Genomic DNA, 15,832 nt, shown 5'->3' with positions numbered 1-15,832 from the left:
AATACATCTGTCCTGCACCTTCGTCATTTTTCCTAGAAACTCACACCATCACTGCTCTACTGTCATCCCTGCTAGGATCTCCTTCCAGTTTATTTTGGCCAACTCCTCTCTCATACCACTGTAACTTCCCTTACTCCACTGAAGTACTGCTACATCAGACTTTACTTTCTCCCTATCGAATTTCAAGTTAAACTCAATCATATTGTGATCCTTGCCTCCTGAGGATTACTCTACCTAAAGCTCCCTAATTGCCTCTGGTTCATGATATAACACCCAATTCCCTCCCCCCACCGATCCTTCCCTCCAATCACATTAAAATGATGCCCCTGCTATTGTCATTTGATAGGTTGTGATGGACTGACTATTAATCTCTCTCTGTGTCTTCTTAAGGGACATCCAGGAAAAGAAGGTCCTCCAGGAGAGAAAGGCTCTCAGGTAACGTTGGCGTGATCCATCGCCCCTCTTGGTTGTCTCCCTTTCCCTCTCCAGCACTCCTGCCTTCCCTTTCCCTTGAGGTATGTCCCCTCACCTTTCTCTCTGTCTCTCTCCCTTGCAGGGAGTAACTGGTGCACAGGGCCCACTTGGCTATCCCGGCCCCCGCGGAGTGAAGGTAAGTCTGCATACAGAATCTGTGTTTCCAGGCTGCCCGATGTCCAGCTAACGCACTGACTGTGATGTGTTTGGAGACAGGGTGCCGATGGAGTCCGCGGCCTCAAAGGCGGAAAAGGAGAAAAGGTAAGCGACTCATTGTGTTTACTCATACTCCTTGTATATGTGGAGGGGAGGGCGCTTCAGAGTGGAGGGAGGCATTTAACCATTGGATGGAAAGGTGGGCTTCCTCAATGTTGGTAGAGGCCATGTAACAAACCCAGTCTTTGTCGTCTCCCCTCCCCTGAACTGCTCCATCTGAAGGAGCACCCACATGTGGGTTGGTGAGCTAATTGTCCACTGTAAATTATCCTCAAGTGTAATCTGGGAGGTGTAGGTGGTAATAAGGGAGTGGGGGGGGAGAACAGATTGCAGAGAATCAGTGGTAAATGTGATTGCCTTGTGAACTGGCGAGACCTGAACTGCTGAATGGGCCACCTCGTTCACGTGGTGATGGATGGATTGGTTTCCACGTGAACTGATGGGGATAGGGAACTAAGACAGAGGGGGAGATTAAATCTGGGTCAGAACAGCCATAGTCACGTTGGCTGGTGGGATAGGCCAGAGAGCGCAACTGGCTTTCACTTCTGAATGCCTGTGTTGTTATGTTTCCACTGTGGTACTGATAGACTGTAGCATGACACTGTTTGACTGTACTTAACACTGTTAGACTGTAATGTGACAGTGTTAGACTACTGTGACACTGTCAAACTGCACTGTGACACTGTTAGGCTGTTACATGACACTGTTAGAAACATAGAAAACCTACAGCACAATACAGGCCCTTCGGCCCACAAAGCTGTGCAGAACATGTCCTTACCTTAGAACTACCTAGGCTTACCCATAGCCCTCTATTTTTCTAAGCTCCATGTATCTGTCCAGGAGTCCCTCAAAAGACCCTATCGTTTCTGCCTCCACCACCGCTGCCATCAGCCCATTCCACGCACTCACCACTCTCTGCGTAAAAACTTACCCCGACATCTCCTTTGTACCTATTTCCAAGCACCTTAAAACTATGCCCTCCCGTGCTAGCCATTTCAGTCCTGAGAAAAAGCCTCTGACTATCCACATGATCAATGCCTCTCATTATCTTATACACCTCTATCAGGTCACCTCTCATCCTCCGTCACTCCAAGGAAGGAAGGCTGAGTTCACTCAACCTATTCTCATAAGGCATTCTCCCCAATCCAGGCAACATCCTTGTAAATCTCCATTACACCCTTTCTATGGTTTCCACGTCCTTCCTGTAGTGAGGCGACCAGGGTCCTATATAGCTGTAACATTATCTATCAGTTCTTAAACTCAATCCCACGATTGATGAAGGCTAATGCACCATATGCCTTCTTAACCAGAGTTTACACGTAGCTTTGATAGCTTGATAGTAGCTTTGAGTGCCCTATGGACTTGGACCCCAAGATCCCTCTGATCCTCGCCAAGATCCTTTTCTGTAGTGAATACTAAAGCAAAATATTCATTAAGTACCCCTGCCATCTCCTCCAGTTCCATACACACTTTTCCACTGTCACACTTGATTGGTTCTATTCTCTCACATCTTAGACTGCGCTGTGACACTGTTAGGCTGTACTGTGATGGTATTTGACACTGCTATTACAGAGTGTAATGTGACACTGTTAGGCTGTTATGTGACATTGTTAGACTGCACTGTGACAATGTTAGACTACTGTCATACTGTTAGACTGCACTATGAAACTGTTAGACTATAATATGATACTGTTAGTCATAGTCATAGTCATACTTTATTGATCCCGGGGGAAATTGGTTTTCACTACAGTTGCACCATAAATATTAAATAGTAATAAAACCATAAATAGTTAAATAGTAAAATGTAAATTACACCAGTAAATTATGAAACAAGTCCAGGACCAGCCTATTGGCTCAGGGTGTCTGAGCCTCCAAGGGAGGAGTTGTAAAGTTTGATGGCCACAGGCAGGAATGACTTCCTATGACGCTCTGTGTTGCATCTCGGTGGAATGAGTCTCTGGCTGAATGTACTCCTGTGCCCAACCAGTACATTATGTAGTGGATGGGAGACATTGTCCAAGATGGCATGCAACTTAGACAGCATCCTCTTTTCAGACACCACCGTCAGAGAGTCCAGTTCCATCCCTACAACATCACTGGCCTTACGAATGAGTTTGTTGATCCTGTTGGTGTCTACTACCCTCAGCCTGCTGCCCCAGCACACAACAGCAAACATGATCGCACTGGCCACCACAGACTCGTAGAACATCCTCAGCTTCGTCTGGCAGATGTTAAAGGACCTCAGTCTCCTCAGGAAATAGAGACGGCTCTGACCCTTCTTGTAGACAGCCTCAGTGTTCTTTGACCAGTCCAGTTTATTGTCAATTTGTATCCCCAGGTATTTGTAATCCTCCACCATGTCCACACTGACCCCCTGGATGGAAACAGGGGTCACCGGTACCTTAGCTCTCCTCAGGTCTACCACCAGCTCCTTAATCTTTTTCACATTAAGCTGCAGATAATTCTGCTCAGACCATGTGACAAAGTTTCCTACCGTAGCCCTGTACTCAGCCTCATCTCCCTTGCTGATGCATCCAACTATGGCAGAGTCATCCGAAAACTTCTGAAGATGACAAGACTCTGTGCAGTAGTTGAAGTCCGAGGTGTAAATGGTGAAGACAAAGGGAGACAAAACAGTCCCCTGTGGAGCCCCAGTGCTGCTGATCACTCTGTCGGACACACAGTGTTGCAAGCACACGTACTGTGGTCTGCCAGTCAGGTAATCAAGAATCCATGATACCAGGGAAGCATCCACCTGCATCGCTGTCAGGTTCTCCCCCAGCAGAGCAGGGCGGATGGTGTTGAACGCACTGGAGAAGTCAAAAAACATGACCCTCACAGTGCTCGCTGGCTTGTCCAGGTGGGCGTAGACACGGGTCAGCAGGTAAATGATGGCATCCTGAACTCCTAGTCAGGGCTGGTAGGGGAACTGGAGGGGATCTAAGTGTGGCCTGACCATGGGCCGGAGCAGCTCCAGAACAAGTCTCTCCAGGGTGTTCATGATGTGGGAGGTCAATGCCACCGGTCTGTAGTCATTGAGGCCGCTGGGGCGCGGCGTCTTCAGCACAGGGACGAGGCAGGACGTCTTCCACAGTACAGGAACCCTCCGGAGCCTCAGGCTCAGGCTGAATACATGGCGAAGTATTCCACATAGCTGAGGGGCACAGGCTTTGAGCATCCTGGTACTGACACCATCCGGTCCTGCAGCCTTGCTTGGGTTGAGACATTTCAGCTGTCTTCTCACCTGTTCAGCTGTGAAGCCCACCGTGGTGGTTTCGTGTGGGGAAGGGGTATAGTCATGAGAGCAGGGTGGGAGATTGTGAGGAGGGGTAGAAGGGGAGAGTGGAATACGTGTTGGTTGGGGGCTGACAACAGATGACTCATGTGGGGGATGGGCAGGGGCCACAATGTCAAATCTGTTAAAGAACAGGTTAAGTTCATTGGCCCTGTCCACACTACCTTCAGCTCCTCTGTTGCTAGTTTGCTGGAACCCAGTGATGGTCCTCATCCCCCTCTCTCATGTTGTTCTGCTGGAGTTTCCACTCAAGCTTCCTCCTGTACCTGTCTTTAGCCTCCCCGATCCTGGCTTTCAGGTCCCTCTGTATTGCCCTCAGCTCCTCTCTAGACTGCACTGTGATATTGTCAGGCTGTTATGTGACACTGTTAGAATGTAATGTGACATTATCAGACTGTACAGTGACACTGTTTGACTGCATTGTGACACTGGACTGGACTGTGACAGTACTTGACACTGCTGTTACAGAGTGTAATGTGACACTGTCAGACTACTGTGACACTGTTAGGCTGTTATGTGACATTGTTAGACTGCACTGTGACAATGTTAGACTACTGTCATACTGTTAGACTGCACTGTGATACTGTTAGACTGTAATGTGACACTGTTAGGCTGTGCAGTGACACTGATAGACTGTACAGTGACACTGTTAGGCTGTGCAGTGACACTGATAGACTGTACTGTGACACTGTCAGACTGCATCGTGACACTATTAGACTGTACTGTGACAGTATTTGACACTGCTGTTACAGACTGTACTGTGACTCTGTCCGGCTGTTATGTGACATTACTAGACTACACTGTGGCACTGTTAGCCTGTACTGTGACACTGTTTGACTGTACTAGATGAGAGTGGATTATAGGATGGCTAGAAAATTAGGCTAGAGAAATAATCACAGGGTACAAGGAGATGGCAGATGAACTAAATGTGTATTTTGCGACGGTTTTCACTGTGGAAGAGACTAGCAGTGTGCTATCTGTTGAAGGGAGTGAGGGAAGAGATGTGAGTGCAGTTGCTATTACAGAGGAGAAGATGCTCGAATAGCTGAAAGACTGAAGGTTACATGAGTCTCCCAGACTAGATGAACTGCACCCTAGGGTTCTGAAAAGGTAACAGTAGAGATTGTGGAGGCATTAGTAATGATTTTTCAAAAACCATAGGATTCTGTCATGGTGCCAGAGGACCAATATTTCTACTGACGCTGTTTGTACTGAAATTGGTCGACTGCACTAACATTGTTTGACTGTACCATGACATTGATAAATTGTACTGACAGTATTTGACTATACAGACATTGTTTTATTCTACTGTAACTGATTGATTGCATTGTCATTGTGATAGTGTACTGATGTGGTTTGACTGTACTGACTTTGTTCAATTGTACTGAAATTGGTAGACTGCACTGACATTGTTCAACTGTACTATGACACTGATGACCTGTATTGACATTGTTCAACTGTATTGACATTATTTGACCCCATGGACATTGTTTGAGTGTTCTGACATTGTTTCGCTGTACTATGACACTGATAAATTGCACTGACATTGTTTGGACTGTTATCATTTGACTGTACTGTCATTGTTACACTGTACTGATATTGGTCAACTATACTGACGTTGATTAATTGTTAGAACCATAGAACCATGGAACACTACAGCACAGAAAACAGGCCGTTCAGCTCTTCTAGTCTGTGCCGAAACATTATTCCGCTAGTCCCATTGACCTGCATCCAGTCCATAACCCTCCAGACCTCTCCCATCCATGTACCTATCCAATTTATTCTTAAAACTTAAGATTGAGCCCGCATTTACCGCGTCAGATGGCAGCTCGTTCCACACTTCCACCACTCTCTGAGTGAAGAAGTTCCCCCTAATGTTTCCCCCAAACCTTTCTCCTTTCACTCTAAAGCCATGTCCTCTTGTATTTATCTCTCCTAATCTAAGTGCAAAGAGCCTACTCGCATTTACTCTGTCTATACCCCTCATAATTTTGTAAACTTCTATCAAATCTCCCCTCATTCTTCTATGCTCCAAGGAATAAAGTCCTAACCTGTTCAGTCTTTCCCTGTAACTCAACTCCTGAAGACCCGGCAACATCCTAGTAAATCTTCTCTGCACTCTTTCAATCTTACTGATATCCTTCCTATAGTTAGGTAACCAGAACTGCACACGATACTCCAAATTTGGCCTCACCAATGTCTTATACAACCTCCCCATAACATCTCAACTCCTATACTCAATGGTTTAACTTATGAATGCCAGGATGTCAAAAGCCTTCTTTACAACCCTGTCTACCTGTGACGCCACTTTCAGGGAACTATGTATCTGAGCTCCCAGATCCCTTTGTTCCTCCACACTCCTCAGTGCTCTACCATTTACTGTATATGTCCTACCTACATTTATCCTTCAAAAATGCAACACCTTACACTTGTCTGCATTAAATTCCATCTATCATTTTCTGGCCCATTTTTCCAGTTGGTCCAGATCCCTCTGCAAGCTTTGAAAGCCTTCCTTGCTGTCCACAATGCCTCCAATCTTAGTGTCATCAGCAAACTTGCTGATCCAATTTACCACATTATTATCGAGATCATTGATATAGACAACAAACAACAATAGTCCCAGCACAGATCCTTGAGGCACACCACTAGACATAGGCCTCCAGTCTGATAAGCAATCATCCAGTACCACTCTCTGTCTTCTCCCACACAGCCAATTTCGAATCCAGTTTACAACCTCTCCATGGACACCTAGTGTCTGAACCTTCTGAACTAACCTCCCATGTAGGACCTTGTCAAAGACCTTACTAAAGTCCATGTAGACAACATCCACAGCCTTTCCTTCATCTACTTTCTTGTTAACCTCCTCAAAAAACTCTACAAGATTCGTTAAACATGATCTACCATGCACAAAGCCATGCTGACTATCCTTAATCAGCCCTTGGCTGTCCAAATACTTGTATATCCAATCTCTCAGAACACTTTCCAATAATTTACCTACTACTGATGTCAGGCTCACTGGGCTATAATTACCTGGTTTACTTTTGGAGCCTTTTTTAAACAACGGAACAACAGGAGCTACCCTCCAATCCTCCGGCACCGCACCCGTGGCTAAGGACATTTTAAATATTTCTGCCAGGGCCCCTGCAATTTCTACACTAGTCTCTCTCAAGGTCCGAGGAAATATCATGTCAGGCCCAGGTGATTTATCTACCCTTATTTGCTGTAAGACAGCAAGCACCTCCTCCTCTTTAATCTCTATATGTTCCATGACACTACTGCTTGTTTCCCTTCCTTCCATATACCAATTTCCCCCGGGATCAATGAAGTATGACTATGACTATATACGCTATGCCAGTTTCCTGAGTAAATACAGATGCAAAAAAACTGTTTAAGATCTCCCCCGTCTCGTGAAACTCCACACATAGATGACCACTTTGATCTTCTAGGGGAACAATTTTGTCCCTTACTATCCTTTCACTCTTAATAAACTTGTAGAAACCCTTTGGGTTTACCTTCACATTATCTGCCAAAGCAACCTTATGTCTTCTTTTTGCCTTCCTGATTTCCTTCTTTAGTATTTTCTTACAATTTCTATACTCTTCAAGTACCTCATTCGTTCCTTGTTGCCTATACCTGCTATACACCTCTCTATTTTTCTTAACCAGATCGCCAATACCCCTTGAAAACCAATGTTCCCTATGCCTGTTAACTTTGCCTTTAATCCTGGCAGAAAAATGCAAACTCTGCACTCTCAAAATTTCACCTTTGAATGTCTTCCACTTACTGAACACATCCTTGCCAGAAAACGTATCCCAATCCACTTTTCCCAGATCCTTTCTCATTTCCTCAGAATTGGCCCTTCTCCAATTTAGAACCTTAACTCGAGGACCAGACCTATCCTTATCCATAATTAACTTGAAACTAATGACATTATTGTCACTGGACCCAAAATATTCGCCTACACATACTTCTGTCACCTGACCTGTCTGGTTCCCTAATAGGAGATCAAGTATTAACATAGAACAGTACAGCACAGTACAGGCCCTTCAGCCCACAATGTTGTGCCGACCCTCAAACCCTGCCTCCCATATAACCCCCCACCTTAAATTCCTCCATATACCTGTCTAGTAGTCTCTTAAATTTCACTAGTGTATCTGCCTCCACCACTGACTCAGGCAGTGCATTCCATGCACCAACCACTCTCTGAGTAAAAAACCTTCCTCTAATATCCCCCTTGAACTTCCCACCCCTTACCTTAAAGCCATGTCCTCTTGTATTGAGCAGTGGTGCCCTGGGGAAGAGGCGCTGGCTATCCACTCTATCTATTCCTCATTATCTTGTACACCTCTAGCATGTCTCCTCTCATCCTCCTTCTCTCCAAAGAGTAAAGCCCTAGCTCCCTTAATCTCTGATCATAATGCATACTTTCTAAGCCAGGCAGCATCCTGGTAAATCTCCTCTGTACCCTTTCCAATGCTTCTACATCCTTTCTATAATGAGGCGACCAGAACTGGACACAGTACTCCAAGTGTGGCCTAACCAGAGTTTTATAGAGCTGCATCATTACCCCGCGACTCTTAAACTCCATCCCTTGACTTATGAAAGCTAACACTCCATAAGCTTTCGTAACTACCCTATCTACCTGTGAGGCAACTTTCAGAAATCTGTGGACATGTACCCCCAGATCCCTCTGCTCCTCCACACTACCAAGTATCCTGCCATTTACTTTGTACTCTGCCTTGGAGTTTGTCCTTCCAAAGTGTAGCACCTCACACTTCTCCTGGTTGAATTCCATCTGCCACTTCTCAGCCCACTTGTGCATCCTATCAATGTCTCTCTGCAATCTTCGACAATCCTCTACACTATCTACAACACCACCAACCTTTGTGTTGTCTGCAAACTTGACAACCCACCATTCTACCCCCACATCCAGGTTGTTAATAAAAATCATGAAAAGTAGAGGTCCCAGAACCGATCCTTGTGGGACACCACTAGTCACAACCCTCCAATCCAAATGTACTCCCTCCACCACAACCCTCTGCCTTCTTCAGGCAAGCCAATTCTGAATCCACCTGGCCAAACTTCCCTGGATCCCATGCCTTCTGACTTTCTGAATAAGCCTACCATGTGGAACCTGTCAAATGCCTTACTAACAAGTATTGCATCCTTTCTCATTTGTACCTCTATATATAGACTTAGAAAACTTTCCTGAACACAATTGACAAACTCCACGCCATCTAACCCTTTCACAGTGTGGGAGTCCCAGTCAATGTGTGGAAAGTTAAAATCCCCTACTATTACAACTTTCTGTTTCTTACATTGGTTGCTATCTCTCTACAGATTTGCTCCTCCAATTCTCTCTGACTATTGGGCGGTCTATAATACAACCCTCTTAGTGTGGTCACACCTTTCCCGTTCCTCAGCTTTACCCATATGGCCTCTGTAGACGAGCCCTCTGGGCTGTCCTGTCTATGCACAGCTGTGATATTTTCCCTGACTAGTAATGCCACTCCTCCTCCTTTCATCCCTCCCCCTCTATCACGTCTGAAACAACGGAACCCCAGAACATTAAACTGCCAGTCCTGCCCCTCCTGCAACCAAGTCTCACTAATAGCAATAATGTCATAATCCCACGTGCCAATCCACGCCCTAAACTCATCTGCCTTACCTACAATACTCCTTGCATTGAAATAGATACACCTGAGAACATTTCTATCATGTACAAACCTTTGATTTCTGTCTGTACATGCAGTCCTCGCATGACCTTTATCCTCCTCCACCTCACTATCTGCTCTAACACTCTGGTTCCCCTCCCCCTGCAAATCTAGTTTAAACCCCCCAGAGCAGCACCAGCAAACCTTCCCGCAAGGATGTTGGTCCCCCTCCAGTTCAGGTGCAAACCGTCCCGTCGGAACAGGTCCCACCTTCCCTGGAACAAAGCCCAATTGTCCAGAAACATGAAGCCCTCCCTCCTGCACCAACTCCTTAGCCACGTATTCAGCTGCATTATCTTCCTATTTCTAGTCTCACTAGCACGTGGCATGGGTAGCGATCCTGAGATTGCAACCCTGGAGGTCCTGTTCTTCAACTTTGCACCTAACTCCCTAAACTCTCTTTGCAGGACCTCCTCTTTCTTCCTATCCATGTCATTGGTCCCTACATGGATCACGACATCTGGCTGCTCACCCTCCCTCCTGAGAATATTGAGAACTTGATCTGAGATATTGCGGACCCTGGCACCAGGGAGGCAACAGACCATCCGGGATTCTCGATCTCTTCCACAGAACCTCTTATCTGTCTCTCTATCGAATCCCCTATCACTACTGCTCTCCTCTTTTCCCTCCTTCCCTTCTGAACTGAGGGTCCAGTCTCGGTGCCAGAGACGCGACCACTACAACTTGTCCCTGGTAGGTCGTCCCCACCAACAGTATCCAAAACAGTATACTTATTGTTGATGGGAATGGCCACAGGGGTGCTCTGCTCATTCTGTCTACTCCCCTTCCCTCTCCTGACAGTCACCCAGCTACCTGCCTCCTGACTTTTAGGGGTGACTGTCTCCCTGAAACTCCTGTCTACTTCTGCCTCTTCCTCACATATGATCCGACGTTCATCCAGCTCCATGTCTGGTTCCCTAACTCGGTTTGTCAGGAGCTGCAGCTGGATGCATCTTTTACAGGTGTAGTCATCAGGGACAATTGTGCTGTCCCTGACTTCCCACATATTGCAAACGGAGCACTCGACTGCCCTAATTGCTGCCTCCATTACCAACTCCTAAGTTAATTAAATTAATTAAAGGAACTTACTGAGCCTTACCTCACTGGGAGCAGGCTCGTCCTCAGCCTCTGCTCGCTGAAGCCTCTCGAGCCAAAGCCTCAAAGCTCCACTCCTACCCTGAGCCACTCACACACTGGCCGCTCCTCTTCAGTTACCCCTCCTTTTATTCGTCCCTGCCAATTATCTCAAGTACTCACTCCCTCTAATCAACTAATCAACACTCTGCTTAACCCTTCAGTTGCCCTCCAGGCTCCTTTTAAAGCACTCTCACCTCAGCTCCTCAGCTGCTTCCCAGCAGTCAGCGCTCTCCCGAGCCCCTCGCTCCTCCTCCTGCTGTGACCGTCCTGCGATCACACTGTCCTGACATTGTCCAACTGTACTATGACACTGACAAATGGAAATATCATTGTTTGGCTGTACTGTCATTGTTGGACTAGACTATGTCACTGGTAACCTGTTCTGACATTGTCTGACTGTATTGACATTGATCAACTGTACAGAAGTTGTTCGACTGTACCATGATGCTGATAAGTAATACTGATATTCTTGACTGTTTTGACATTGTTTGACTATACAGACCTTGTTCGACCTTACTGACTTTGTTTCACTGCATGGACATAGTTTGACTGTACTGACACTCTGCAAATGTACTGATAATTTTTGTACTCACTGCTCGACTGTTCCATGAACACTGATAAATAGTACTGATATTTTTTGACTTTACTGACAGCTTTTGACTGTACTGTACTGAACCTGTACTGAAATTGTTCAACTGTACTGACATTGTTTCACTGCATCGACATTGTTTGAATGTACTGACATTTTTTGACTGTACTGACATGGTTTGAGTGTACTGACCTTATTTGATAGTACCATCATTGTCTTGTACTGTCATTGTTACTCTGTACTGACGTTGATCGACTGTACTGATGTTGATCAACTTTACTGACATTGTTCATCTATACTGACACCTTTTGACTGTGCTGCCATTGTTTGACTCTACTGACATGGAACTAACATTGTTCCATTGTACTGACATTGCTTGGCTCTACGAATATTGTTCATCTGTACTGACATTGTTTGACTATACTGTTATTGTTGGACTGAACTATGTCACTGATAACCTGTTCTGACATTGTTCAACAGTACTGATATGCTTTGACTGTACTGTGATAATATTTGATTACTGAAACTGTTTATACTGACTTTGTTTAACTGTACTATGACACTGATAACCTGTACAAACATTGACTGTTGTTGTGGAGATTTGACCTTAGTCAGGTGAAAAGAGTGCTCAACTCCAGATTCTCATTTCGGGACCTTTAATTTACTTGGTACTAAGGAGACAGCTCCTGTCACAATAGCATTTTATACAGTTCAGCATAGGAACAGCAGACTTATTGTAATATATCCAATCATTGTATAGAAGTATTACCACACTGACAATATATTACCATTCACTTAAAAAAACAGAGTGAAAAGAGCAGTTACAAGTTAAACTACCTTGCAAAGCTCAGCTCATTAGTTCTTGTTTCTAGGGTCGCAGCAGGTTAGATTTATACCTTATCTTGCAAGGGTTAGCATGTAATGTTCTTCTATTTGCACACAATGCTTTTTGCTTTGCAGTCTTCTTGACCCTAGTCATGTAGTTTATTAGCCCTTTTCCTCCACAATTGTACTCAAATTGGTCAACTGTACTGACATTATTGGCTTGTACTATGCCACTGATGACCTGTGCTAACTAGTTCAACTGTATTGACATTGTTTGGCTGTTCTGACGTTTTTGTCAGCTGTAGTATGACACTGATGCCTGCACTGACATTGTCCGTCTGTACTGACATCAGTTGATTGTACTGACATTGTTTGATTATACTGACAATATTCAATTGCACCATGACACTGATAAACAGTACTGATATTTTTTGCACTGACATTGTTTGACTGCACTGTTCCACTCCATTGTTCCACTGTACTGACATTTAGGACCATAAAACTTGAGAGCAGAATTAGGCCATTCGGCCCATCGAGTCTGCTCTGTCATTCCATCATGGCTGATCCTGGATCCCACTCAACCCCATACACCTACCTTCTCGCTATATCCTTTGATGCCTGACCGATCAGGAAACGATCAAATTCTGCCTTAAATATTTGTACAGATTGGCCTCCACCGCAGTCTGTGGCAGAACATTCCACAGATTCACTACTCTCTGGCCGAAAAAGATCCTCCTTACCCTGTTCTAAAGTGTTGCCCCTCAATTTTGAGGCTGTGCCCTCTAGTTCTGAATACTCCCACCATAGGAATCATCCTCTCCACATCCGCCTTATCTAGTCCTTTCAACATTTGTTAGGTTTCAATGAGATCCCCCTGCATTTTCCTAAGTTCCAATGAGTATAGTTCCAAAGCTGCCAAATGCTGCTCATATGTTAACCCCTTCATTCCTGGAATCATCCTGGTGAACCTCCTCTGGTCTCTCTCCAGTGACAACACATTCTTTCTGAAATATGGGGCCCAAAATTGTTGACAATACTCCAAGTGTGGCCTGACTGGTGTCTTATAAAGGCTCAACATTATCTCCTTGTTTTTATATTCTATTCCCCTTGAAATAAATGCCAACATTGCATTTGCCTTCTTTACCACAGACTCAGCCTGTAAATTAACCTTCTGGGAGTCTTGCATGAGGACTGCTAAGTCCCTCTGCACCTCTGATGTTTGAAACCTCTCCCCATTTGGATAATGGTCCACACTATTGTTTCTTTTACCAAAATGCATTATCATACATCTCCCAACACTGTATTCCATCTGTCACTTTTTTGCCCATTCTTCCAATTTGTCTAAGTTCTGCTGCAATTGTATTGCTTCCTCAGCACTACCTACCCCTCCACCTATCTCTGTATCATCCATAAACTTTGCCACAGAGCCACCAATTTCATTATCTAAATCATTGACAAACAATGTGAAAAACAATGGTCCTAATACTGACCTCTGAGGAATGCACCCATTCACCAGCGGCCAACTAGAAAAGGCCCCTTTTATTCCCACTCACTGCTATCTACCTGTCAGCCATTCCACTATCCACGCCAGTATCTTTCCTGTAACACCATAGGATCTTATCTTGTTAAGCGCCTTATGAAATGCCTTCTGAAAATCCAAGTAAATGACATTCACTGCTTCTCCTTTGTCCACTCTGCTTGTTACTTCCTCAAACAACTCTTAACAGATTTGTTAGGCAAGATTTCCCTTTACAGAACCTCATCCTGAATAATAGATTCCAACACTTTCCCAGCCACTGAGGTTAGTCTGACTGGCCTATAATTTCCTTTCTTTTACCTTCCTCCCTTCTTAAAGAGTGGAGTAACATTTGCAATCTTCTAGTCCTCCAGGACCATGCCAGAATCAAGTGATTCTTGAAATATCATGACCAATCCATCTGTTATTTCTTCAGCAACCTCTCTCAGGACTCTGAGATTTAGTCCACCTGGCCCAGATACTTATCTACCTTAAGACCTTTGAGTTTTTCTAACACTTTTTTCTTTGTAATACCAATGACACTCACTCCAGCTCCCTGATACTCACAGATCTCTGGCACACTGCTAGTGTCTTCCATAGTAAAGACAGAGGCAAAGTACCCATTAAGTTAATCTGCCGTTTCTTTGCCCCCATTACTCCCTCACCAGCATCGTTTTTCAGTGGTCCAATATCAACTCTCACCTCCCTTTTACTCTTTAAAAACCTTTGGTATCCTGCTTTATACTATTAGCTAATCTGCCTTTATATTTCATCTTTTCCCTTCTTATAGCCTTCTTAGTTGCCTTTTGTTGGATCTTAAAAGCTTCCCAATCATCCAACTCCCCACTCATTTTTGCTAACTTATGTACCCTTTCCTTGGCTTTTATGCAGTCCTTAACTTCCTTTGTCACCCATGGTTGCCTACCCCTGCCATTCAGAATTTCTTCCTCTGTGGGACATATCTATCCTGTGAACTAAATTTCCAGAAACTTCAGCCAGATAAGAGTGAGGTGGTTCATTTTGGTAGGTCAAATATGATGACAGAATATAGTATTAATGGTAAGACTCCTGGCAGTGTGGAGGATCAGAGGGATCTTGGGGTCCGAGTCCATAGGATGCTCAAAGCAGCTGGGCAGATTGACTCTGTGGTTAAGAAGGCATACGGTGCATTGGCCTTCATCAATCGTGGGACTGAGTTTAGGAGCCAAGAGGTAATGTTGCAGATATATAGGACCCTGGTCAGACCCCACTTGGAGTACTGTGCTCAGTTCTGGTTGCCTCACTATAGGAAGGATATGGAAACCATAGAAGGGGTGCAGAGGAGATTTACAAGGATGTTGCCTGGATTGGGGAGCATGCCTTATGAGAATAGGTTGAGTGAACTCGGCCTTTTTTCCTTGTGGTGACGGAGGATGAGAGGTGACCTGATAGAGGTGTATAAGATTATGAGAGGCATTGATGGTGTGGATAGTCAGAGGCTAGCACCAGAGGGCACAGTTTTAAGGTTGTAGGAAGTAGGTGCAGAGGAGATATCAGGGGTAAGTTTTACACAGAGAGTGGTGAGTGCATTAAATGGGTGCTGGTGACGGTGGTGGAGGTGGATACGATAGGGTCTTTTAAGAGACTCCTGGACAGGTACATGGAGCTCAGAAAAACAGAGGACTATGGGTAACCCTAAGTAATTTCTCAGGTAAGGACATGTTCGGTACAGCTTTGTGGGCCAAAGGGCCTGTATTGTGCTGTAGGTTTTCTATGTTTCTATACTGATACTACGCTGTACTATCTTTTCTTCCTATAGGGTGAAGATGGTTTCCCTGGGTTTAAAGGTGACATGGGGCTGAAGGGGGAGCGGGTGAGTGATTTTTCTGGTCTGTGTGGGTGCCAGACTGTGGTATGGGGAGCTTCTGAGCATTCACTTGGATCAGTCACACCGCACCTCAAGTCTGCTTCTGCTGAACAGGAACCTGTGGCAGATTCTAACGAGTCAAATACCCTTCAGCCCTGCACTGAGGTGGGAGGGTGCGATTAGTGATGCTCCTTACCTCATTCCCTCCTCTGCCTGAGGT

General features: G+C 45.0%; 1 protein-coding gene across 2 annotated transcripts in view; it reads left to right on the top strand.

Moving 5' to 3' along the window:
- Positions 1 to 15,832, top strand: part of col11a1a (collagen, type XI, alpha 1a) — a 605,254-nt gene that overhangs the window by 397,785 nt on the left and 191,637 nt on the right. For both annotated transcript variants that reach the window (XM_063064825.1, XM_063064824.1), the window contains 4 exons: positions 391 to 435; positions 557 to 610; positions 691 to 735; positions 15,565 to 15,618. In XM_063064825.1, coding sequence (XP_062920895.1) covers positions 391 to 435; positions 557 to 610; positions 691 to 735; positions 15,565 to 15,618 — 198 coding nt within the window. The remainder of the gene's footprint in view (positions 1 to 390; positions 436 to 556; positions 611 to 690; positions 736 to 15,564; positions 15,619 to 15,832) is intronic.

This window comes from Mobula hypostoma, chromosome 12 (genome assembly GCF_963921235.1).
Source record: "Mobula hypostoma chromosome 12, sMobHyp1.1, whole genome shotgun sequence".
NCBI lineage: Eukaryota > Metazoa > Chordata > Chondrichthyes > Myliobatiformes > Myliobatidae > Mobula > Mobula hypostoma.
Note: the sequence above shows the minus strand (reverse complement) of the source record. Positions and strands in the feature narration are given on the sequence as shown.